We start from the raw sequence: 26,915 nt of genomic DNA, 5'->3' as shown, positions 1-26,915 counted from the left end.
TCCCATAACATTTATTTAAAGCCACTGGTCCTGGCTGTTATTTAGCTGTAATTTACCCCTAAATGTCTTCTACGAGCCCAGTAAGCAATAGAAGTGTTGGTAATGCTGCTAGACAATATTGACCTCCAGTGGTCCAGCAGATTCTCTAGTTTGGCACAAATCATGTCCCAAGGGTGCCAGACTAGAGAGGTTCAACCTGTAACTAAAATGTTAAATAAGATTGGTTTGAAGCCTTATCCAGGACGAACTCCACTAATAAACTCCCTCCAGTCTGACAGTGCACCTTTCAATATGACCTGTAGTAGGTTCCCCTTTAACTAGTTTCTTACCAACCTTTCAATTCCCTTATTAAGCCTTGTGGTCTCCAATTTAACTAATAATTGTTCATGTGGAACTGTATCCAATTGCTCTTATAGTATTAGAGACTCCTTTCTTCCTGTTAGCAGAAATAAGTCACTATGACAGAACTTTTTTCAAACAGAAAAAGGCGAAGAAGACAAGCGTTGACTTAATAACTCAGATCAATGGTTTATTAGTCAAATAGTGGGTTGCCAACAAAGGCCAACACCTGATGCTTCAAGGAAGGCTGTAAAATTCCCAACATGGGCAACTCTGTACTAACACACCTATGGAGGAAGTTTCTTCTGGAGAGTGGGCAGTTAGTTGTTGGCTTTGCTCCTGAAGCATGAAGGTTTCCATCCTTTAGGCATGTTTCTCCTACATAACGTAAGGATGGATATTCTTGTTAAACATTATGACACTCTGTACCACAAAGCAGCACCCTGGAACCAACCTATTCACTATTGTCATATCATTATGATGTAGTTTGCCCAAAGCATGATCCATGAGGTATTTTGTAAGTCCTGATATGTTGAACATTAATGTCCAGTTGGAGTGTATGTACAGGTTGAAACTCCCTCATCCAGCACCCTTGGTAGCCAACCAGTGCCAGACAAGAGAATTTGCCAGACAACAGGAGGTCAATATTTTCTAGCACGTTACCAATGTTTCCACTGATTACTGGGCTCTTAGAAGACATTTAAGGGTAAATAAGAGCTAAGTAACAGCACAGAACACTGAGGGCCAGGACTGGTGGCTGGAAACAAACTTAATGGGGCCTCGGGAAACTTGTCCCCACTTATGATAAGTAGTTATCTGGCTAACTAAAATGATGCCAGATTATGGAGTTTGCTGGACAAGAGAGTTCTGGATTAGAAAAGTTCAACCTGTACTAACAGTGGACCGTGAAGTTAAGAAGTTTTGCTATGTGTGTGTTATTGGGATGCATTGTGAGTTTGGGAACACTCACAGCTAGCCTTCCAGATGCAACAGGAGAGAAGCCAGATGTGCTGATGGCCCTCTCAGAGACAGAACATAGACTACAGGGAATGTTTGACCAATGGGGCTGAACCGCATGTCATAAGCAGTTGAAGAAACTATAAAAGAGTGGAAATGACCTCATGACTTGGGCTCACCGCCCCTACAGCTCAACACCTGGGACCATGTCTGGAGGAGGGAGATTTTGAACTGCAAAAGGTAGTCCCAAGATCAGGAAGAGTTCCAGTATATGCATTTTATATGTATGCATCGTTTGTGCCATCTAGCAGGGTGGGTCACTGCTTGATTCAAATCCTGCTTAGTTTATAGAACTCAGATTACAAATTTACTTTTTTTTTAGGTAATCTTCTTTGATTTCTATTCTTGATACTTACAATAATTTAAAAGCTATCTTTATGCAGTTAATAAGTCTTTTTTTTATATTTAAAACAGTGTGTTTGGGTTGAAGTGCTTGGGAAATCACAGCTCTGTTTAAAAAGGCTAATGTGTGTCCTCTCCACACTGAAGGAGGAGCAGGCCAGTTGAGGAACTTACGCCGGTGTAGACTTTCCAACACAACTACTCAGGGTCTGGTGATTAAAAGGGTCTGCGATGCCCAGTGGCCAGAGTCCTAGGCCCTTTAAAATTCAACAGGAGCCCCAGGTGGCAACACTAAGGGCTGGCTGGTGGGGTGGCCCTACCCCTTCTACCTGAAGCACCGTCCCTTCTGGAAACACAACTGTTCCCATTTCCCAGGGGCCTGGCAATTCCACGTGTCTCATTACAGTGCCTACCAGAGATTTGTATCTTGCCAACAGAATCACCATGTGAGAAGAAGCCCTGGCTGGTGGGCTCCATGGTCCCACAGTATAAGTTAAACAAAAAAAAAAAAAAAAAAGCAACAGCATTCCCATACATGTCTAATCCCTTTTTGAATCTCCTTGCATTGCTGATCTCTTCTGGTAGCAAGCCATTTCCTCACCACTGCGTTCACATCTTAGTTGAGGGCATCAGGAACTTTGCATATGATTGCCTTTACATTCTGTGCTTCCTTCTCCATTGGAACCAGTGGCCCAGTTCAGCTTCCTGCAGCCGTGCCTCCTGTAGAATGCTTTTCAGGTACAGCTCCATCTTCCCAGCACACCCCACCTTGCACCAGTTTAATGAAGGAGAAATTCTAAGGTTGATGGCTCTGTTCCACTTTGTGTTGGCCTGAAATTCTGCTGATTGAGGTAGGAGACCACCACAGGTATTCTGTTATATAATGACCAGGGAACATTTGTGACATTGACCGTGCTAACGTTCATTCCATACATCAGCTGTGACACTCAGACAAAGGGTGTAGTCCTCATTTTCAGGAATCTGCTCCTATCTTTAACTTTCATCTGGCTCTTTAATTTGCTTTCAGGAAATCACCTTTCCCCTCCAAATGAATGCATTGCCAAGGAGCCTTGATATTTCTTGACTTTGGATTTTTTTCCCCATAAATTCCAGCAAATCCTAAATTTGTCTGCCAGGAAATGCAGGAAGTGAAATGTCTAAACTTCCCATCATACTTCCATGGTGGGGTCAGAACTGTCCTTGCCCTGGGGTCTGAGCACCAATTTACCATCACCATTGTTTGCTTCTAGCACAGGAAACATTCCACTAGAAGATCATGAACCAAACCCACTCCCTACCCTTTAATGGTAATTCCATTCTTAGTATGTGCTTTCCTGGGTTAACTAACTTTGGTCTAGTTATTACTCAACCTGAAGTATGAGGAGCTGGTATTCTGCTATTGTGCTCTCCTTTTCCTCTGATGCTGCCTCTTCCTCCCAAGATGGTTGATAAAATAGGTTCACTCAGACATGCCAGGAATGCCACATTCTGGGCTTATGGCACAGTGGCACAAAGCTTGTATTTTGCAGCCCTGAGAAGTGATCTAATTGTCTTCTACCAAACAACAATTTGTTGGCAGGGAGGCTTGTATAATTACATAGCCGTAGTTGGCCTGACTCATAAACAAATCTCTGGAATGTGTCTGTCTTCCGTTCTTTTGGGAAAACAGCAAGATGGGTCTGGCTGACACCTAGATGCTGTTTATAAGAGGGAGAAACACATTCAGGGGCACAAACAAAGTCTTGGCAACAAAGAAGAATTTCTGGCATCACCTTTCCTCCGTGACAGGCAGAAATCAGGACTGAAATTCCTGGAAATGAGTTGTTATAAATAACTTTAAGGTATGCAGGGCTGGATTCCTTAGTTATACCCCAGACATATTCAGAAGGGTTTCCTCTGGGACGGAAGAGGAACTCCATTTCTGTGCTCATTTAACAGTGAATCATCCACTTTTTCAACCCCAGAGCCCTACCTTGACTGGAAAGGCTGAGGGTGCTGCAGGGAAAGGAATAATTGGCTAACCTGAAGGAATCAGTTTCTTGCCAGGGTATGGGGGAGCAGGTAGTTGACTTTTGTTTTTTTTATTTGCGGGTTTTCCAGCATTACTCCGTGAGCTAAAGGGACTGACTGTTTCTTGGTGAGAAGATTTTAATATTCATGTTCATTCAACCTCAGTCTTCAAAAATGAGTTCTGAAAGATAGGCCTCTTGTTTCACTTTGGGACAAAGGCAATGAAAATCATGATTATTTAATACCTCATCTGATCAGGAGGAATTCCAGGAAGAGGAAAATGATGACCATACTTAGCCTTGTGGCAGGAGTTAAAATGATGATCCATTAATTTAACCCCAGGCTTCCCCACATTCAGTCCTCCTAAACCAAGGGCACATCTCCTACAGATATCAGAGGAAATTAGTTTATATGTAGGATTTAATCTTTTGATCTTCCACACACTGTGACATTGATGGTCTAAATCTCTGGCGTGGAGGAATCATGCTAGTGAAATAATGGGAGACATCCCTCTCCAGGTTAACTAACTTTTGAGCTTCTTGTACTGTTGTTCCTGAACCCTAAAACTAGATAGAGAATAAGGAACATCAGAAGGGGAAAAATAGCGATTAATGCAGAATTTCCTCTTGCCTGTGGTTCTTCTGGTTGAAGACTGACTTGACTAAGAGAAAACCACACAAAGTCAGATCCAAAGCCTACTGAAGTCAATGGCCACTGACGCCTCTTGGCTTTTCCTCAAGCCCTTAGTAAGGTGACGATGAATCTGACTTTTCCAGTGTCAGCAACAGAAGCTTATGGCTAACCAGTGTAGGTCATCAGCTACAAAATAATTCTATCACACTCTTTCTTTGGAGCTCATAACCATAGTCTACCAAGGACAAGCACCTCTTCTCCATCTCTCCACACCCCAAAAGCTCGGACAGGGCCTCCCAAGCATACAAATGGAGTAGAAAAATGTTGGGAGCTTCTGCAGTATTATAATTTGCCAGTGGCCAGTTCTGTGCCTCCCTTTTCTTTCAGTCTAGCTTCCTCCCACTATTAGATTCAATTTCATACCAGAATACCCTGCCTATTTACGTCATGGTAGGCCTTGAGAAATTACTTCCCAGCCTCTTCACTAAGCACAGACAGGCTAGGGGAGGGGGAGGCAGAAAAGAAACAACAGCGTATTGAAAGACAGACTATTCGTATACCATTGTATTAATCACTTTATCCCCTTAGCAGCTATATACTAGCTATGAAGAAAACAAAGATTACCTTTGGCAGAGTATCCCTTCTGATCTGGCTAATCAAGTATGTAAAATTCCTGCTCATGGACACATTTATTACAGGAGATGCAGGGAGGAACTCTGCCCTAGCAATATGTACTTCTATCTCTTGCTATTCCTAGGACTCTGTGCTTGTTGCACACACCCATGTATGCACACCACACCCACCCTTCCCCATGGAAGTTGTGCAGCATCATTGGTAGTACATCTAACTGAATTCCAATTATTGATTGGTAAATACAAAGACCATTTCAGGTTCATGCTTCCATGCCCATTTAAAGAATGGGGTCATATGTTCAGTGCCCTGACTTCTAATTGTCCCTTGTTACAAAGGCTGCTCTCCTCAGTCACTAAGAGAGGCTGGTTGGCTGGTGCATATGCCCAGCTGTGATGAATCAAACACGTAAGCCATTCTGCCCATAGCTACTCCCCAGTTCCAGTTCCCCCACACTTGTTTCGCCACTTGTGTTTTGTTGTTTTTCATGAGCAAAATATTGTTAATTGTCTGTGGGGGTGCTTTCTGCTTTCCAGACATTGAAACAGTTTGCCCTACCCTCCATCCATCTACACCCTTCTATGGGTTTCTTTCTAATGTAACACAATCCTATCTTGGAGGATCCAAGTAAACAATGGTGTTTGGTTGGGTTCCATCCTGACATGGTCTGGCTCATTTTAACCATTAACACTGAACTTGGAAATACAGCTGCAGGTTGAACCTCCGTAATCTGTAATTCTCTTGTCTGGCAACACCCATAATTGGCATGATTTTGGTTAGCTGGATGACCACTTATCATGGGTGTGGCCACGTTTCTCACACTCCCATAAAGTTTGTTTACAGCCACCAGTCCTGACTCTTAGTGTTTTATGCTGTTATTTAGCTGTAATTTACCCCTAAATATCTTCTAAGAAACCAGTAAGCAGTGGAAGTCTTGTTAATGTTGCTAGACAATACTGACCTCCCATAGTCCAGAAAATTCTCTCATTTGAGTGCTGGATTAAAGAGGTTCAACCTGTACTTTGTTGTTGTGTAGGTGATTCCCCATCTTGCTTTCAGTTTTGGATTCCCACTACTCCATTCCAAAATGGACCTTCTTACCTACTAGAGAAAATGGTACCTTTTCCCCTTCCTAGGTAAAGACAGAGATTTGGACAACTCTATTTATGGCAATAGGGATCTCCCAATTCCAGTGAGTAGCTCCTTTGTCATACACAAGGGTCCTTATATTTATATCCACATAACGCTGCTTCATCACTGGACAGAAATGGGTGTAATTTTGGCAAATGCCTATACAAGCCTAGACTTTTCATCTAGCTCCTGGCATTGGCTTTGCCATGTACCTTGATCACAATAACGCATGCTTACGCAGGTTGACAAGCACAAGGGAATTTGGACACTCTGACCTGGGAAACTCTTAACACCCACTGGCAAGGGGATATGGAGAGGTCATAGGGATCTTCTGGATCTGGTAAATACATTCTAGCTCACCAAAGAATGTCATGCATTGTCTTAAATAAAAGCCGGTGTCTCACTAGTCACCAGTATCATGGTTTAACACATATATGGGTGTTATCTAAGGAGGTATGCAGATACACTGGAAATTGTGTTCTTAAGGCCTGTGTTTAGGGTCTAGTCAGCAGCAAAGCTGAAAAACAGGTTTTCTGTAAGACAAGACAGGTTATCTATCAGACTGTTCATGTGTAGTTATGTATTCTGTTGTTCACAGTGAGTCTCCTCTCACCAGTCCGAAATTATTGCTAATGAAAGATTAGTGAAACTAATGCCAAAGAACTAAAACTAACAGGAAAAAGCAATCAGTAGGGAGTGAAGGGTGCATTTTCAGATGCACAAGGTTGCTTGAGTATTCCTGTGAGAAAAATAAGACATCCTCCATTCTTCAGTGAGGAAGTAAACAAACATGAAAATAGGGTCTCAGCCAGGCCTGTGTGCAAATGCTGTAGGCAAACTCCTGTAGACAGGAGGGTGACTTGTTAGTAAAGCTGAGTTTCTAGCAATCTTGTTAAGATTGTTTTGTATGAACCCATATGTTTCAAATATCCTTTCTCTGTGTCACTTGAATATCTGTTTTGTGGTAATAAACTTATTCTTTATCTCATGAAAAACATGTCTAACTCCCATGGTTTAAGCAAAGTGGTGATCCTGTGAGCCACTTTACAAGCTGGTTAGTGTTGTTCCTCTGGCAGATGCAGGCCTGGTAATCACAAGTGTTCAATGGGCAGAGGGGCTACACACTTCAGAGAGTGGTTCAAGGACTTAGAGACTGATGTGTGTTTATCTCTAGGACACACAGAGAGAGTGATGTCTGCTGAGGCCTGGAAGGCAGCTCTTGTGGTACCAGAGGCTGGTGGTTTCAGAGGCTAATCCACACCTCTCCAAAATAAGACTGCCTTATGCTACAGGAACAAAGGGTCCTGTGGCACCTTATAGACTAATAGACTGTTAGTCTATAAGGTGCCACAGGACCCTTTGTTTCTGTTACAGATCCAGACTAACACGGCTACCCCTCTGATACTTTATGCTACAGGGAGGTGATAGGGAAGTGCCTCATAACCTGGGGTACTCCTGGGGAGCATCACAGGCAGATACTGCCTTATGTTGTCTACTTGCAGCAATTAAAGTCACAGTTATAAAAACTGACACCCCCTCCCCGCCATAGCACTCTTAATATACCTCATGTCTTTTTAAAAGGTAGGAGACTATTGTTATTCTGAAGCTAGTCTGAAAGGGGTGGATGTTTTTTGTGTGGAAAAAATTCCATAATGAATGAATTTTCCATTTAGTTGAAAAGTCTGCGGAAAAATATTTTGACCCACTTTTTCTTTCTTTTCGTCCCTGTAAAAGGAGAAGGAAGGAAATACCTGTAAATATTTCAGTTTCTAGTTTTCTAAATGTGTTTTTTTCAGTGTAACTTTAAACAAAACCCTCCTAATTCTTCATGAATTTTCTTTTTTATAAAAGGTTATTTTTGATTAATTACTTGTGTTTGATGAATTTGGACCAGTTCTACATTAATCACAATTCACAGATGATTTTGGATATGTTTCAGCTTTGGAGGGCATTCCCATCTTGCAGCAGCTGTCTTCCCATTTGTAAGAAAACTATATTGGTGAGGAATAATGAACAATAAAACCAGTTCCCAATGTGGAGATTTTACGGAGACCAGACTTACAGAGTTCGGGCTGAGAGTTGTCAAATGCCTAGACAGCTCCCCGAATCTGTTTATAAAATTCTAACCTTACTCTGTTGGGAGGAGAGTGTTAAACAACATCATACATAGGGATATTCCTGAGTCACTACAGAGATTTATTGCATTAGCATGAAATCTCTTCCCCAAAAAAATGATCGTATCAGAACTTCTAGTCTGAGACAGTCATTGCCAAATCAGGACCTTTTGGATATAGGACTCTTTTTTCATCCATACATACACAAATGGCCTGCAGCAAAACTTGCTTGTGCAAAGAGATGGATCCACACCAGATAAAAATTTCCTGGCCCAATCTCAGAAGGTCTGGTATGTGACATGCAAGAACTCTGCTCCTAGGAAGAGCTGTGGCAGACAAGAAAACAAAAGGATTCTGTGTAATACGTGAAGAACTGCAGAGCAAGGATGTCATATCATATGTAAAGAAAATAATGATGTGCAATGGTAACCCATATGCCTCCAGGGTGTGGTGCATCGTCCCATCTAGTGGCACTCAGACCACTTACAGGGACAATACTGAGTCTGCTCTTACAACCTTAACTAATAACCAGCTGGCTTTGAGCTCCTGCAGCAGAGGCTCATATGGTAAGCTCTGGAAATCCCCGAGTGGATTCCACCCAAAGATCACTGGGGTCTGCCGGTGTAACCCAAGAACATGATGCTAGGGACATATTGAGATTTACTAGTCAGGTACTTCTACTTTAGGAATGTGTTGCATGTCCTCAGTTTATTCTTAGGCAAAATTTTGTGTCATTGTCTTTAAATGACTAGGCATTTTATGAACATGAGTTGAAATGTAGCAACAATTTTGCATAAAATTGTCACTGACTCTTTGGTAATGCTGACCACATCTTTTTGCTATCATTGAAAACCTCAGACAGGTGCTATTGCTCTGTCATGAGTGCAAGGGAACAAACTCTGTACTGGTATATGTCAATTGCCCAGCCATCAGAGTTGGTGAAAACCCAAGACATTTTCATGATTCTTTCCTCCTGGAATTCATCAAAACTGAGATACATGAAACATTTTTCCACCCAGCTCTACTTGCCATGCAACATTCTTCTTTATACACTTCTGACTCATATCTCTTCTATCATGCTAATCATCCCAGGGCACTACGCTCTGGAATGTGTGCCCTGGGAAGGTGCAGTGAGCTGCAGCTGGGGAAGTTTCATAGATTTAAGGGCAGACAGGACCACCATGGCCATCTGGTCAGACCTCCTGAATTCCTGCATCAAGCCTACATCTCGTGGTTGAGTACGAGCATAGCAAGTTGGAAATTTCAGCTTGCCATCTGCTGTTGGCCAAAACAAGAAGAAACAAATGGGAGGGGCAGAGGAAGCTCTTTGCTGGACTCCCTGCAAATGCTGACATGAATTTAATGAGCAAGTACATTGCTAAGTATATGCACAGCGGGTAGCACAATAGAGAAGCAGGCCAAGATTCCTAAATGGCCAATGAGTTTCCGGCAGGTTGAAGTCATGTCTGCTGCAGAGTACTCCCCACTGACACCCAGAGCCAGAGAATCCTTGAGAGGGGAAAAAAGAGCAGCCGCCAGCCTGAATCCTCAAAACAAGGAAGCTGTTAGCCTAGGACACAGGATCTGTTGCAACTGTTGTTTCTGTCTTGGAACTACGTGGGAGTGACTTTTTGAATTGCACACCACATGCAACAAATGTGTTTGGAGTCTCCTTTGTTAAACACTGGAGGGCTTGTGAACAGTAGTGTAGATAGTAGCACCTCAATGACAGAAAAAGTACATGTACTGCCGGAGAACCTCAGCCATGGAGGGTCGGGGCTGCAGTTGTGGGTGCATATTTCTCAGGGTTTTACTCATGGGGAAAAGCAGCTTGGGGCTTCTTACCTTCCGGAGCACCAAGGGTCAGGGCTTTAGACAGATACGGGGAGCAGTCAGGGTTAGGCCTTCAAGCCCATGGGACTCTAGCTACAAAGGCAACTTTGATTTGAGCCTCGGCACTCCCCCGTAGCTAAAGCCCAGAGCCCTGGCTTGCTCCTTCCCTTGCAGAAGGCTGAGGTTCTGCTGCTGGAGCTGTGGAGCCCCAGTGCCTCTCAGGGCTGAAGCTGGGAACAGAGCTGTGGGACTGAAGCTCTGACCCTCAGCACTCCCCCCTGAAGTCTAAAAGTGCTGAGCATCATTGTTCCCAAGGGACAAGAGTCCTGAGCCCTCTGCCCAGAGCTCTGGCACCCCGAGGGTCAGACATCCTGACTCGCCTCTGCCTTATTTGAAGTCTTGACCTCCCACTGAAGCTTCTGCCACAACCCCGGTGCAGCTGACATCTTCAGAGCTATAGAACATTTCAGCATTACAACCTCCATTCCCAAGGTGTCTGTAACGCTGAGGTTTTCCTATAGTTACTGCACAACTAATATTTGCAGTTCTCCAATGCTTTCCATCACAACCCTTTAAAGCACTGAGTGAGCATCACTGAATTAAACTCATGTAAAGTAGGAATTATCTAACAATTCTGATTTCACACCAGAAACAAATGCAGGCACGGAGGGACAGTTGCATTCCTGTTGATGGCACAGGGGCAAAGAGAAGAGAGGTCCTACCTCCTTTACTCAATCTCAGGTTGCTATTGTCCCTATGGGCCATGGAGAGGGAACAGGACTGCCAGGACACAGAATCACCCTGAATAATGCCCCTATTCTAATCTCCCTCCGTCCATCAAACCAGCCTCCACTTCACCATAACACTGACAGGAATGTTCCCTGTCCTGAGGATCTCCCAATACTGCACATCTATAATACAATCCTACACCCCAGGTCATTTCTTCAACACCTCCACTGGCTGTGAGGGCACCCACTTTTTCACCTTCCCTGCAGGATCTCTGCCTTTAGAATGTGTTACTACCATCATTTAGCCCAACACACCAGGAAATGAATCACAGACGCATGGAACAGGAAAGAACCTTGAGAGGTCATCAAGTTCAGTCACCTGAACTCATGGGAAGACCAACGGCCACCTAGATCATCCCTCACAGGTGTTTATCTCACCTGATTTTAAATATCTCCAGTGATGGAGATTCCACAAGCTCTCTGGGCAGTTTATTCCAGTGCTTAACCACCCTGAGGCTATGTCCAGACTGCAGGCTTCTGTCAACAGAAGTTTTGTCAACGGAGCACATGTCCAGACTGCAGATCTCTTGGAAGAGAGCCACTCCCTGTACAGCTCATTCCATAAGGAAGAAGGGCTGTCTCGATAGAGGGGTTTTTCCAACATATGGCCCCATGTGTGCAGGTCAAATGTCAGAACTCAACAGAACTGTCGGCAAAAGCTACACAAATAAGCTGCACAATTTGTGTATCTTATGCCGACAGTTCTCGGCAATCTAGACGTAGCCTGACAGGTAGGAAGCTTTTCCTAATGCCCAACCCAAATCTCACTTGCTACAATTTAAGCCCACTGCTTATTTTCCTATCATCAGAAGTCATGGAGAATATTTTTTCTCCCTCCTCCTCGCAACAGCTTTTTAGGTACTTGATAACTACTATCATGTCCCCTCTCAGTCTTCCATTTTCCAAACTAAACAATCCCAGATCTTTCCATTTTCCCTCATAGCATGTTTTCTAGACCTTTATTTGTTTTTATTGCTCTTCTCTGCACTTTCTCCAATTTCTCCACATCTTTCCTGAATTGTGGCACCCAGAACAGGACACAATACTCCAGCTGAGGCATAATCAGCACAGAGTAGAGCAGAAGAATTACTTCATGTGTCTTGCTTACAACACGCCTGCCAATAAATCCCAGAATGATGTGTGCTTTTTTTTTTCCCCAATGGTGTCACTCTGTTGGCTCATATTTAGCTTGTGCTAGAGGTAACAGCATGAGTTGCTACATCTTGTGCTTTGCATCTGTCCAGCTGAGAGACTCAATCTGGTAGGACTACAGGGATATGTAAACTAGTGGAAAGGACTCAGTAAAAAATTACAGCTGCAGTCCACAAGATTGAGGGATGTCTCAAACAAAGAAAAATAAGTGATGTGCGAGAACATGAAGTGGGAGAGGGAATGCCCCAGTTTTATGTTGGGGGAAGAGCCTTGCCAAAGGTTCTGCCTTGGTTCTATGACCACCATAAAATACATTTACAACCTTTCCCCCAGTCCTCTGAAGAAGACACGGAGAAACTGAGCCAGGTTTAACCCTTTCTTTCACTGGGGAAGAAGACAAAATGAGGGACTTAGTAGGAAGAGGTTCTGGGCTAACCTGATACATTAGCATCTTCATATATGCATAATAGGCATGGGCTGCTTGTACCCTACCTAATGGTAAGGGCAGTATTGCCATATGTATAGTGAAATGTAAGAACATGCTCGTGCAACTGCAGGCTGACCTCTGTTGTCTGCCTGAGCTCTCTTGGAGTCAACGGGGTCTCCACAGGTGTGCAGAAGTCCCTTTCCATGAATGCCATTGCAGAACTGGAAGCAATATTTTGTACCTCTTCATTAAAAACTACACAGAAACAGGAGGCCATAAGGACATTATAACTGATTGCTTTATTGATACAAATGAAAAGTACAATAGGTGCAGAATCCGGGCAGTTTGAGTCTTGCATATTAGGCTGAGTGCACACAAGTGAAATGATTCAAGATACATTAATACTCTTCCCGCCCCCCCGCCCCCCCGCCCCCCCGCCATATAAAACATGAGCAGACAGTAATACATACAATGACAAAAACCAGTTTTTAAAACAACAAATACAATTCTTCCCTTCATTTAGTGCAGAGGCAGCTAGGTCCATCACCAAAAGACTGAGCCTTTGAGATCAGGCAGGCTGAAGTGGATGGTGCTGTTGTGTGATGCTAAGAGAATGGGTTCAGTTGGGGGCCCTGCTTTGTCCCTAAAGTGCTATTGCTAAGCACAGAAGGTTGGAAGAAGAGCTCTGGTGTTTTCCAGCAAAGAAGCCATAACATAATGCATACAAAGAACAAGTGATTTTTCCCCAAATGCAGAGACACTAACTTAAACACTGCAGCCAAAGAATTAGCTATGCCACTTCCGCAAATGAGTTACACCCCCAAAATCCCACTGTCTCATGTGGAAAATGTACCCCTGCAAAGGTCTTTAAGGACAGTCAGCCCTTCCCCACCTCCACTGCTCTCACCTGCAAACCTACAGAGAAGCAAACCTAAAATCTTCCCTCCAGAATGGGTACAGGATAGGAGGAGAGAAAGGATTGTCATGGTTCCTTCTGGGGCACCAGAAGAATTGCACTGTACCCATACTGTGCTGGCAGTTTCAGATGCCCTGCTGAAACCAAAAGCTGTGAAATTGTCCTTCCCCTTCTCTCAGCTCTATCTGAACTAGCACAGTTCCACATGGAAAGTCTGTGTGAGATATGTCATCAGTGGGACAAACTTGGACCAACTGGGTTAAGCGGCTAGTCTGAGATTTTCAAAAGATGAGCTGAAATTGGATGTTCAAGTCTCTGTCACCTAACGATTTGTGCTCTCTCCCTAAAAACAAACGTGGCCTCCTACCAGCTCTATAGCTCTTGTGTTTAGTGGGCCAGAAACACACAGGGTGAATTCTGATGTGTTCTACTGGTATAAATCCATTGACTTTGTTCACATAAGTGTAACCTGGGGCAGACCTCAATGTTCTGCAAGGCACAGAGATACAGTGAATCAGACAGTGGAACTAAGAAAAGAACATCTACCTAGTAAGATCCGAAATAGGGTTTTAAATTCCTCCTCTTTCTCACTTGCAGGATCTTGACTCCAATTCCATCCACACGATTGATGAGAAAATAATTCTGTAACTTAGCCCAACTGGTCCAATGCCCTAAACATAAGCTCCAGATGACATAAGAGATCAGACCATGGTAACCCATTCACGCCTTAAAGATGCCAGGCATTGCCCAATTCCATAAGGAGCTTAACCCATTTAATCTGGCTAAGTGAATAGAACCTGCCAAAGGGAGAAACAACTACTGGTACTTTAATTAAATGATTTTGAGCAACTTAGGGCTGCAGGATCCCCTTTTAGTTCCTGTGTTATGTGACAGCTCCATCTGCAGTTAGCGATGGGCCAAACTCCATTACTCAAAACCTGAAGCAAACCCTCACAGCTTCAGCGTGGAGCTAGAAACACCAAAACAGGGTTTTCTTGTAGTATCGCCAGTGCTTCTACTTATGCTCCCAGTGGGAACCAGAGACAGCAGATCGGAAAGGGTTTGGTTGAAGTTACAAGTTATCATGGAATCAGCTCTAGGTGCCTTAGCCCTCTTTTTGCAGCAAGGAAAGTGTAAACCACCCATGTGGTGCAGATGAGGAGGTCTGTGCGTTGGGTTATTTCCATAGTGCTGTTGAGTTTAAGCACTAAAGAATAATAATAAAAATTATAACCCCACTAATGTGAGGAACTAAGCCTATGGTGGCTCACACCAGGAACAGCAACAAAGCAAGGAATCACTGTTGCCTTACTCTTTTGGTACAGTTAAACCAAATGGCTGAAAAATACACCCTTCCCTTCTACGTGCTACAAAATAAGGGTTCAGAGGGAGACAGCTACTCCAAATACTCTTGGGAGACAGTTAATAAAAACCTGCTGAATATTCATAAACGACAAAAGGAAGAACACTTCCACCCTTAAGGCATATTTGAAAAATCAAATCAAAGCCTTTGCTGATGTCTCAACTGCTGGCTCCAGGTTTGATGTTCTTGAGCCTTTCCAGGTGGAAATGGAGGGCCAGATTCAACAAGGCTCTTAAACACATGGTTTAATGCTAAACCTCCAAGTTATGCTACTGAACTCAAGGGACTGTGCATACCGGTAGGAGAGTGTGTGAGTATCTTGCTGCACTGGGGCCCAAGGACTTGATGCACCATTGGCTCTTATCATCATCAACACCCACTTTACTCCTTGGTGGCAACCAAATGAGAGTGGTAGCGTTTTACACCCACCACTTCGCCCAGCACGGAGGCCAACATGTTCACTCATTCAAAGTTAGAGAGCATTTAGATCTCTATAAAATAATGACATTTAAAGGAGGTAAGCAGGATTGAGCCAAAAGACAGAGATTTAAAAATATTTTCCTCTGTGCCTTTATGAATATTGTCCCTTGGCCCAACTGCCTCCCTACCCTTCCTCCAATAGCAAAAATAAATAAAAGGAAAAAGGAAAAAAAGGCATGCTTCATATTCCAGATGGATACTTATTTGCTTAATAGGTATTTTCCACTCAAAAACATTTATTTTTGGTACAAAGCATCCAGGAAAGCTTTTGTTTCCTCCTCATTTCCTTCTCATTTTAAAAATAAAAACTAGGTTTCTAAAAAAGACAAACAAAAAGAAAAATCAGTTCTCTGCAGTGGCTCTGTTTATATTTCTATATATAGTGCCTTTCCTACCCACTCCCAGACTAACTTTTAAATTTGGACCATTTTGGTTTTTTTTCATATATATTTAATAAAATAAATAAAGGATTTACTTTTTGTGGTGTATTGCAGTGCCACTTTTTAAAACAAAGGCTGCATGGCTCAACGTTGCAAGGTAATATTAGTAAACAAAAGGATTACACATTAATATCCCCCTTCTCAGCCCCTCCCGCACATTTCCCCAAACCACAAAATAGAATACAATTCAAGTATTCTCTTTTTTAAAATGTTTTAAATGTATGGCTCTATAAGGTAAAGCAAGTACATGATTGGTTAACAGAGTGTCTCCATTTCATTAGCATGTGAGAGTATATCAGAAGGAAATGTAGTTGCTTTTCCCCTTTTTATGATTCCTAGACAGATTTTATATATATTAAGCCAACCTTTTGTACAGCCCTCTACTCGCTTCCCAGACCAGTTTGCTCACCCAGTGCTGAGCCTCAGGTAAGCTAACTGGTTTGCCTCTGCCACCTATAGGGTCAGCTTTCATTCTTCACTAGGCACACAAAACGTGAATGCCACCTTTGCACCTCTGGAATGATTAAGCTGTCCCAGACACCTGCCCCATTTCCAATGTTAGTCAGAGCAGCCTAGTGCTCTAAGTTACACTCAGACTTTCCATGGTCCCCTAAAATGAAAACAGCCAGAGTGTGGCCAGCCCTGACTGCAGCCCTTCTGTGCCGTCCTCTCTCGAGCAGGCTTTTGAGGAAGGCTGGCATGGAAACATTCCATCAGCTCTACTCTTGAGGATGGGGATACTACCTGAAAACCTGTTCTGCCCACCCGTCCCTGGAATGGTATAAGGGGATCAGAGCAGACCAGAGCCTGTGCCTACCTCTTTGAAAAGGAAGGAGGCCAGAAAAGGAATGGACTAAGGAGATGATCAGTCACGGAGCTATTGCTTCTGAGGTAACTTATGCAGGCCTTAATTCAGCAAGATACTGTGCCCCAACTTCAAACACTGGAGTAGCCCTATTTAATGCCTCTGAGGCCCCAGTGAGACTTAAGGTCAGAGAGAAGGTGGTAGAGGGAGACCAAAAAGGAGTCCACGAATGACATACAAACCAAGATGTGAACGCTAGGGACCCAAACATGCAAAAACGTAGGCCTAACTATCCACATTGTTAGTTGACCCATTGAAGACAATGGAACCACTTTCGGGGTGCAGAAGTTAAGCACATGCCTTAGTTCCTGCAGAAGGGGAGGACAGGGCTAAGTTGTAATTCAGATACCTTAACAACTTCAGAACAGTTTGTCTCTTTTTTTTCAGAAAATTCCCTTTTGAACTAAAGAAATGCATATAGATATATTTCTGTATGTGCGTGTGTCTGTGTATGTGAGTGATAGCCAACTAGCTCATATGGTCATGACCAAGCTATATTTCAGAAGAGAAAAGAAACACATTTATCACACTTTTCCTAAAACGAAAAGCTACAATTTCAAGTTCAGTATTCAATATCTTTTCCTTCCTTGCCCACCCCACCGCCCACCCCTGCTATTTCTGGGTTTTTCCTCCCTTCCAACTTACTTTAGCACCATAACACATTTTAAACATTACAATCCCTCTTCAGATACTACACAAAAAATTGTCCCATAAAAATAGTGCTTTTTGCCAAAAAGTTATATATATTATATATATATATATATAAATCAACTACATCCGTGGCAAATGTGCAATGCAGACGCCTCCTCTATTTAAAGTGAACATCAGTTCACTTCCTCTTTTTTTTATTTTTCCCCTTTTCTTTACCTCTTTCTCACACTTCATCCGTGATTTTAAAAAGGTGCAAGTTGATTTGGAATCTTGTAATTAAACACACACACAAAAATTCAGGTGGGTCTTCATGGAATTTCTTCTTAGGTTTTTGTTTTTTTTTTAAGTAAAGGTTGCAAAAAAAAATTGCTCTTCACAAAAATAAGAAAAAATACCAAACAAAAAAGTGGGGTGGGAACGAGAAAACATTTAACACCTCAAAATGAATTTTGCCATTTTTTTTCACTTTACTGTCAAGAAAGACTTGGAATGGACTCTTCTGGTTTTCAATTTCACGTTCTTTTTTTTTCTTGCTCTTGCGCTTTCTTTTGCCTTCTGCTGTTGGCACATGGGATGTCATGCCCTGCCCAATACGAAAAAAAAGTTCAAGTGCCAAACTGTCCCTTGTAAGGATGGGCTTGAAAATACTGAGTGGATAGGGGAACAAACAAAACAGAAGTTTAAAAAAAAAACACTTTAATGCTTAAAGGACAATGCCACAGAAATTAAGTTGCTGCTGACAATGCTGTCTTCCCATTCTTACTACGTCAGTTGTTTGGTTCTCTTTAAATTGGCGTTACAGTGCCCCATTTATATTGCTTCTGGGTGGAAAGGCAATATCCCTCTTGCTTCACAGCCAAGAGGATTAAGGGCAAGGGAAATTGGTTTTCAAAAGTCCCCCCCAAGGAGATTTTTAGAAAAACAGAATCCATTTCACAGTTCATTTCTGATTGTCTGATGTTTCTGAAGAAATTTGCACTACCAAGGGCTTCTGGCTGGGCAGGGAGATGAGAGGGCGATGCACCTTGGTCTCTTCAGATGCTTGCAGCCCTTCGGCTTGCCACCGGTACCTGTGAGCACGGACAATGTTGGGAACTCCTCGTTGTGGGCGCTGCAAGCTCTTTTTTTGCCACACGTCATATTTTGAGAACTTAGTATGTGAAGGCTTTTGAAAGCTATCCTGAAAAAGAAAAGCAAGAAGGTTGGTGAAGGAAAAGCAAAATGAAGGCCACACAGAACAGGCCATTGGCTGAAAGCCCCATGACCCTGTGGGCAGTTGTTGCCACAATTAAACCTAACTGGACAGACTTGCCCAGCCCAACCTGTGGCTCTGAAAACAAAGATTCTGCTTTGGGAGGCGAAAAGTGACTTCTCACTCCAGCTATGAACTATTTTAGCACCTCTTGTGCATTGGTGGGTATAAAGTTATCTCCAAGAGGCATTCTGTCTCCTTGCTTCTCTTCTGTTCCTTAAAAGTATGTTACTTCTTTTGGAGAAAGGGGAATTCGTTTTGAAACGCTAACAGAAGAACACTAATCAGGATGCCTTAATCAGGATGCCACACTCCAGAAGGCCCTGGGTGACATGCCTGTTCTCTCCTACAGACAACCTCCCAACCTTATGAGGATCCTCACAAACAGCCACAGCCTATACCCCAGGAATACCAGTCCTGGAACCTTTCCTTGCAACAAAGCCCACTGCCAGCTTTGTCCACACATCTTCTCTGGTAATACCATCACTGGACCTAACCAGGTTACTCACAGAATCACGGGCACTTTCTCATGCTCCTCTACTAACATCATATATGCCATCATGTGCCAACAATGCCCAGATGCTTTGTATATTGGACAGACTTCTAACTCCCTTAGACAAAGGGTCAATGGGCACAAAACAGACATGAAAACACTCCAGATCCACAAACCAGTTAGTCAACATTTTAAAGGAATGGGGCATTCTGTCAATGACCTCAAGGTATGTGTGTTACTGAAAAAAAACTTTCGCACCGCTATTGAAAGAGAAGTAGCCGAGCTGGCTTTTATATTCAAATTCGGCACATTAACATGTGGTTTGAACCGGGATGTGAACTTTCTGAGTCACTACAGGGGTTCGTCTGCATACTTGGCTTAATCTAATTCTTGACCTTCCTCCCCCACCCCTCCACTCTCTGATTTGCTCACCTTGACCTTTTTTTTCTGATTTGTCCTCCTTGATTACTGCTTTTGGTTCTCTGTGCCTTAAATATTGAGTCTGTTCTGGTGTGGCTATGGTGTGAAGAAGTGGGTCTGTCCCACGAAAGCTCACCTAATAAATTATTTTGCTAGTCTTTAAAGTGCTACTTGACTGCTTTTTGTTTTGATAGAAGAATACTAATGGAACAACTTATTTTCTTCTATATTTGCTTTCACTGGAGGGCTCTTCTCACACACAAGCCCTAGGTTTTAGTTAGATGTCTCCTTCGATCCAACTGAGCCCAAACATATGCACATGGGACTGACATTTTTGCCCACTAGGAGATACTGCCAACTTTGCTCCCACATTCCAGACTGTCATTCTGCAAATGGTTTTCTCTAAGTGAAGGATTTAGCCCTTGGCTTAATTCCCCTCAGACGCTGTCAGTTATAGCTACTGTTGAAAGACAGCATAGGAGACAATGGATGGGGAACTGGTTTGGTTCTGTTGATAGCTCTTCTGTAACCATGAACTAATAACTTCACTGCTCTCGCCCTCAGTCCACCCCCCACAACCCTGACTATGTTACTTGGCCCACTTTATTAAAGAGCTTTGAGACCTATGCAAGCTTTAAATTTACTGGGTAGGTCTACACAGCACAGTTATTTCAAAATAACAACCATCATATTTTGAAATAATTTTGAAATAGCGTTGGTTTATTTTGAAATAGGTAAACCTCATTCTACGAGGAACAGTGCCTATTTCAAAATAGCTATTTAAAAATAAATGCTGTTAAGATAGGCTGTGTCTACACTTGCTTTCCTCTTTCAAAATAGACATGCAAATGAGGGAAATCTTCAAAATATCAGTGCTAGAGGTGAGTTAGTTCAATGATGCACATGAGCCACCAAGAACTCTGGAGTCATATGCCCAGTCCACGTCTTTCCCACCAATGACAATGACATCCTGTTGCTCAGGTTGCCATTACTACTTTTTCTGACTGACCTACTTTCACTTTCTAATCACCAACACACATTTTCTAGAGCAGCATTTCTTAAAGTACGTTCCACGAAACACTAATGTTCCATGAACAAATCCCAGGTGAGCTTCAAGCGTCTGACTCTAACCTCTTTAGATATCCTACACTGATGGTATATTTTTTTTTGTTATTAAAACCAGATACAATGTTACTTCTTCATTGCAATTATTCCTGATCGAATTACTTCGTTTTGGTTTTGCTGTATATGTTACTGTTTGTTTTTGTTTTTTTTTAGTCTGACACCAATTATTTTTGAAGAAAATTTAAATTAAAAATATTAGTGTTTGGTGTATTGTGGTCTCAAAAGCTTTAAGAAACACTGTTCTAGATAATCTGGTGGTCCTTTCTGGTTTTATTAAACTTCTTTGATTCCTCCCTTGCCTTTAGTTTTAATCTGTATTTACCATACTCTCTTTATTAACTTCATCCAGTCACCTAATTTCTCATTTTATCATACGTTTGTTTTGGACAGGTTATTTTACATGATTTCCCTATTCAAGATATTCACTCCACGTTCTATGAAGGTCTCTATGTCTTGTTATTACTGCAGAAGCAGCAGATCTTAGAGATAAAAACTTTCCTCTACCATGGGAATTTTTTTTTAAAGAGCAGCTGATTTCTAGATACAGTCTTCCCTTACCTTGCTTAGTGCTGGAAGGACCACAAGAGAAGAGGATGAGAGGTCCCGCTCAGACTTCACAGACTTCGCGCAATATGTTTCCAAAAGAGCGAGGTCGCAGCTCCGAAAACAGCATTCCTCCACTATGCCACGGTTGAATCTTCTGTTATTTCGTCCCACGGGTCTACCTGAAATGGCAGTCCTAGCAATTAGGGATCAGTGGTATTGAATTAGACTGTCCTTTCCTCTTCCCACATCTGCACTGAACCTAGCATATTTTAGGGACACTGTAATGTAAACACACACAGTTTAAGCACTAATGTAACTATTTAAATTAGTGGTGTCCTATTTTTACTGATTTAGTCATATGCACAACCCCTAGCATCGACCCAGTTATATGATATAAAAGTGCCTTAGAGTGATACAGCTCATTCTCCTTCCTGTACTGGAACAGCAAGATAGGTATAAAGCCTCTTTAGACCAATAGAACTGCATCTGTGAGTTATAGTTAAAAGGGTGCCATTTTTAATGCAGACAAGGCCTAAATAATACACAGATGAGTATTAATGCCTCTGGTGTTGGTTCTGGCATTTGTAGCATTCTTTGTGAGCACAAGTCTATCAAATTTGTGGCTTTGAAAATCACATCATAGAACATGAAATCTGGTCTTCACCAAGAAACATCTGGCTGCCCAGTTCTGATGGCAGAGTGGAGAGCAGCAGCTGCTGGCTGAATGCCCAGCTCTGAAGGCAGTGCCAAGGCCAGCAGTAATACAGAAGTAAGGGTGGCAGTACCTTCTCATCCTTACTTCTCTCTTGCTGGAGGTGGCAGTGCTGCCTTCACAGCTGGGCTCCTGGGCATCAGGTGCAGCTCTCTCACCACCCAGCTTCAAGCAGCCCCACTGCCAGCATCAACAGAGAAGGAAGTATGACGATAGCACAACCTCTCTTAGGCTTACAGCCACTTTTGGGCTGGGACCCCTAGTTTGGGATCTGCTGTGGAGAAATGACACATTTTTTGTGGGTTGGTATAGCATAAATAACTAATTTTGCAGACCCCCTGCTTATGAGGTGCTAGACTTCAAATGGAATGCTGACATTCCTGCAGTGAAGTGGGTCAATGGAGGGAAATTGTACCAAATGGATCAGTCGGGAGACAGATGCAAGGCAGCTAAACTTCAGTGCAAGAATCAATCCTTAGCAAGTCTAGCAGCCATCCAAGGATAGCCTTCTAATTTCTTAACCAAGTCTTTTAATACAAACACAAAATCAACCTAGAAATTCAAATTTGTCCACATTTCAGTAAAACAAATCGCCTTGAGAAATATCAAACTTCTGTACCGCTAAATGTGCTGGAACCAAATTGTGACTTTTACTTTGGACATTTTTCCCCCTAAAGAGTTTGTTGTATTTCACACGCAGCTGTTGTGGAATTAGCTGGATGGGTGGGGTGTCTCTGAGCCTCTCAGACTAGCTATTCTCAACCTGAGGATTTCCATTCTTAGGGTTAAGAATGGGTCAATCCCATATTGCTCTGTGTGTGCGCATGCCTATGTTGTAGAAGAGTTCTAGCTAGATGGTGGGAAGGGAGGTATCCTGGTATAAATGATGTTAAGAGCCGGTGATTTAGAAACAGTATTCCCATTCCACCCCTCTACCCCAGTCAGAACATAAAGACTGCAGGCTACCTGCAGTTCTCATTTTCATGGGCAAAAAGCTGTATGCAAGAAAGATAACACGTAAGGCACGTAAGGCACAAGCAGGATTTCAGTGGCACTTGTCACAGGCTCAAAATTAATCACTTTGCTGGATTGTGGTCTTAGGGTCCTGCCCTGCAAGGTGCTTAATTTCTTCCCAGCTACTTCACTGTGATACTCAGTACCTAGGAGGTCTGGGTCCTGGGAATACATTTTTGTCAGTTACATAGCGCTTTCTGCAGCCTCATTAAAGATTAACCCACAATCTCTGCACAGACACATGCACTCCTACGCTGATGAAGTACAGTAAATATGTAGTATGAAAGGAAGTCGCTGGAGACATACCACTAGTTTAATTGCTTTTCAAACAACAACAGTAACAAAAAAGAGAACCCTCTGTCCTTTTTCATCTGAGGTCCCCATTTTCTACCTTCTCCACCCAGCGCTGCCACATTTTAAGGTGACTAGAACAAGTAAGTTACCAGAGTGAATCTGAGCTGCTATGGGGGACTTTGCTGACTCATAACGTCTAGCCCAGCTTCTGGAATCAGTTAAAAAGAACTATTTTTTTTTTCCTTTTCTGAAAACATTTCAGTCATGACCTTTGATTGGTGAGGCGTGAAGGTTAGAAGGATGGTTTTCTCCCCAGGAAAGTTCAGTGAAAGGAAAAAGGAAAGCATTGTTGGGAGTTTATTTCTCTCATTAAAATGTTTGTGGCATGTGAACTCCCTGTATTTGAATTGTTGTATTTAAAGGCACAGCCTTCTGCCCCATCCCATGCTTAGGACTCCTCATTTAATTCTAATTTCCAACCCCAGTCCCCAGGCATCAGAAGGTAGCAGGTGTGGCCAGTTCCCTGGAAATAAAGGGTGCATTTCAGTGCCTTGTTATCTTTAGAGAGAGCCCATGACTGTTCCGGGTGTGTTCTGATGAGCCACTATCCCACTGGTGAGTCTGTGTGTGTATTCCAGTTTATAACACTGCTAACCAGCAAGTAAATAGTAAAGGCAGCCAGGAAGGAGTGAGGCAGATACCTCATTTAAAGAAGCAGTGGATGTATTCTTCTCTGTGGGCTTGTCTACACTAGCTTCCTACTTTGAAGGGAGCATGGTAAGTAAGGTGTCAGGAGACACCTTCAGCAACTTTGAAGTGCCGGCTCACGGGTAGCCGCAGCTAACTCGCTGGTACTTTGAAGTACCTGGGCAACTTCCAAGTTGCCACAGAAGAGAATTAGCTTAATGAAGTGCTGCATATGCAGCACAGCACTTCATTAATAATCTCCCGACACCCTTACTTACCATGTGCCCTTCGAAGTAGGGAGCTAGTGTAGACAAGGCCTGTGTGTGCTGAACCACCATGGCAGAGTGGCTGAATCCCACATGTGGCTCTTATACAGTTAAAGTGCAGCTTGTGGAGACCCTCAGGCACCTCCCCATCCTCTACCTACCAAATTGCATGGGGTTGGGGTGGAGGAGGGAGCTCAGGGCTTCTGCTCTGTGATAGGGATAATGGGGAGGGAGTCAAGGGGCTTCAGCCCTGTGGGAGGTGTCTGCTGAGGCTGGGGGCAGAGCAGCAGGAACAGAGCTGAAGCCCCAAGCATTGACAGGTGCTTCCTGCTGAGCTGAAGCCCCGAAAGACCCTTCCCCACAGGGCAGAAGATCCCTACCCTGCCAACCCACTGCAGAGCTGAAGCTGAAAGCCCCAAGACCCAGCAGACGCACCCAGCTCATGAATTTCTGAAGATTAGCAGATGTGGCTTAAAGGGTCAGTTGGTTGGGCCACCCCTAGTCTATGGTATCAGAGAAGTAGCCGAGCTAGTCTGTATCTTCAAAAACAACAAGTCCTTTGGCACCTTATAGACTAGCAGATATTTTGGTGCATAAGCTTTTGTGGGCAAAGACCACTTTTTCAGATGCACAAGTGGAAACCCCCCTAGCCTACAGTAAATGTAGGCCAACAGAAAGGGAGGGAAATCTAGCTCCCTGCCTGAGTTCATTACTAAGAAGGGATCCACAGCTGTCCAAGCATCTACTGGGATAACTGATCATACCCAGCTGCAGGAAAGTTAACATCACAAACGCCTTCTTTTCTATTACGGAGACTGGACCAGATTCTACAAGGAATTGAAACTGAGAAGAATGTAAGGCTAACAATGAAAGGTGAGTGTAGCCAGCACCAGCGCTGGGAGAGAGCTCTCCTGGCTCTCTATGTAAATCACCTAAATGGGGGAAGTAGTTAACAGTGCCAGGAGCCCATTTACACAGCACTTTACAAAGCAATTACTTGCTGTGCCCAAAGGGGGTGTTTTTCCACACCCCTGAGAGAGAAAGTTGCAGCGCAGGAAGGAGGTAGGTTAGACATGGCCTGAGTATGGCACTGTCTCTGCTGTCTGAAAAGCTAGGAACTGTTCAAATATTCAGCATATTTATGATTCCAAGAAGGGGACAGGGAGTGTAAAGTGAAAATTAAGAAAAAGCAGTGACCTTCTGGATCGTTCTCCATCAGTATCAAGGTTGTTTGTTTTGTTTTGTTTTGTTTTTTGTCCTAAGGTGCTGAAGGGCATAGGCTTGGGGACGGAATTACATTTTAAAGATTTAACATTTCTTTCAAAGAGAGAAGCTGGATGCCAGTTGTGTATATTTGTGGAGAAATTTTCCCAAAACACCTAAGTGACTTAGCAGCATAAATGCCAGCAACTTTCATTATCGCTTAGAAGTCTAAGCGTGGAATTCACAACAATATTTTAGGCACCGAATGCCTATTGATTTCAATGAGCATTTGGTGCCTAAATCTTTTGCATAAATTTTAACCCAAGTACCAAAGTTGCTTTCGAAAATGGGACTTAGGCACCTTTGATCATATACACTGCACAAAGTCATCGTGGGATTCTCAGAAACACGCATCATTAGCTTACCTCTGCTCCCCCTGCACTTAATGCAGCACCAAATACTCTAGAAATTCCCACCCTTAGTTTGGCAGATGAGTAGTCCAACAAGGCCTTGTGCTTTTGCTTCTGCTATTTCCACCTTCCAGACTTTCCTGCACCCTCAGCATTTCTTTCCCCCAAAAAGAAAAAAACACCTTGAAAACCCTGACCATTTGCAAAGTTATCTGCTGTGTAAGTGTCTGCCTGCTGTTTTACTTGCTCACTTTGCTGCCAACTATTTTTCTATGATAGGACACATTTCCAATTACATAATTGCATGATGGCTGGGGATTTCAATCTCACCAGAAGCCAATACAATTTTTCATGAAAGATTTAGTGCTTTTAAAAACAACAAACAAGGATATTCAGTACCAGAAACTACTTCTAGACTAGCACAGCTCCTGCTCTGTTACTACTTCTAGATACAGCAACAAAGGGTCCTGTGGCACCTTATAGACTAACAGAAACGTTTTGAGCATGAGCTTTCGTGAGCACAGACTCACTTCATCAGATGCTGGTCTTGGAAATCTGTAGGGCCAGGTATAAATAAGCCAGAGCAAGGGTGGGGATAACAAGGTTAGCTCAGTCAGCAAGGGTGAGGCTTACTACCAGCAGTTGATCTGGAAGTGTGAACACCAAGGGAGGGGAAGCTGCTTTTGTATTTAGCCAGCCATTCACAGTCTTTGTTTAAGCCTGAGCTGAGGGCGTCGAATTGGCAGATGAATTGTAGCTCAGAAATTTCTCTTTGGAGTCTGGTCCTGAAATTTCTTTGCTGTAGGATAGCTACTGTTAAGTCTGCTACTGTGTGGCCTGGGAGATTGAAGTGCTCTCCTACGGGTTTTTGTATATTGCCATTTCTGATATCTGATTTGTGTGCGTTTATTCTTTTACGTAGAGACTGTCCAGTTTGTCCGATGTATATAGCAGAGGGGCATTGCTGGCACATGATGGCGTAAATTATATTGGTAGATGTGCAGCTGAATGAACCCACGATGGTGTGGCTGATCTGGTTAGGTCCTGTAATGGTGTTGCTGGTGTAGATATGTGGGCAGAGCTGGCAACGAGGTTTGTTGCATGGATGGGTCCCTGAGTTAGAGTGACTGTGGTGCGGTGTATAGTTGCTGGTTAGGATTTTCTTCAGCTCTGGCACACAGAGCCAGACGTGTGCCACGAAGCCTCTTACTGCAGGACAAGCCCAAGAGAGAAACCAACAGAACACCACTAGCCATCACCTACAGTCCTCAGCTAAAACCTCTACTGTGCATCATCAGGGATTTACAACCCATCCTGGACAATGGATCTCCCACTTTCACAGGCCTTGGGGGTAGACCAGCC

At 43.1% G+C, this 26,915-nt stretch overlaps 1 protein-coding gene across 2 annotated transcripts in view; it reads right to left on the bottom strand.

Annotated features, from left to right (window-relative positions):
- Positions 1–12,854: 12,854 nt before the first annotated feature.
- IGF2 (insulin like growth factor 2) overlaps positions 12,855–26,915 on the bottom strand; it is a 35,862-nt gene continuing 21,801 nt past the window's right edge. For both annotated transcript variants that reach the window (XM_074997813.1, XM_074997814.1), the window contains 2 exons: positions 20,980–21,146; positions 12,855–18,311 (listed from right to left, as the gene is read on the bottom strand). In XM_074997813.1, the coding sequence (XP_074853914.1) occupies positions 18,072–18,311; positions 20,980–21,146 (407 nt within the window). In that variant the 3' untranslated portion in view covers positions 12,855–18,071. The remainder of the gene's footprint in view (positions 18,312–20,979; positions 21,147–26,915) is intronic.

This window comes from Carettochelys insculpta, chromosome 6, assembly GCF_033958435.1.
Source record: "Carettochelys insculpta isolate YL-2023 chromosome 6, ASM3395843v1, whole genome shotgun sequence".
NCBI lineage: Eukaryota > Metazoa > Chordata > Testudines > Carettochelyidae > Carettochelys > Carettochelys insculpta.
Note: the sequence above shows the minus strand (reverse complement) of the source record. Positions and strands in the feature narration are given on the sequence as shown.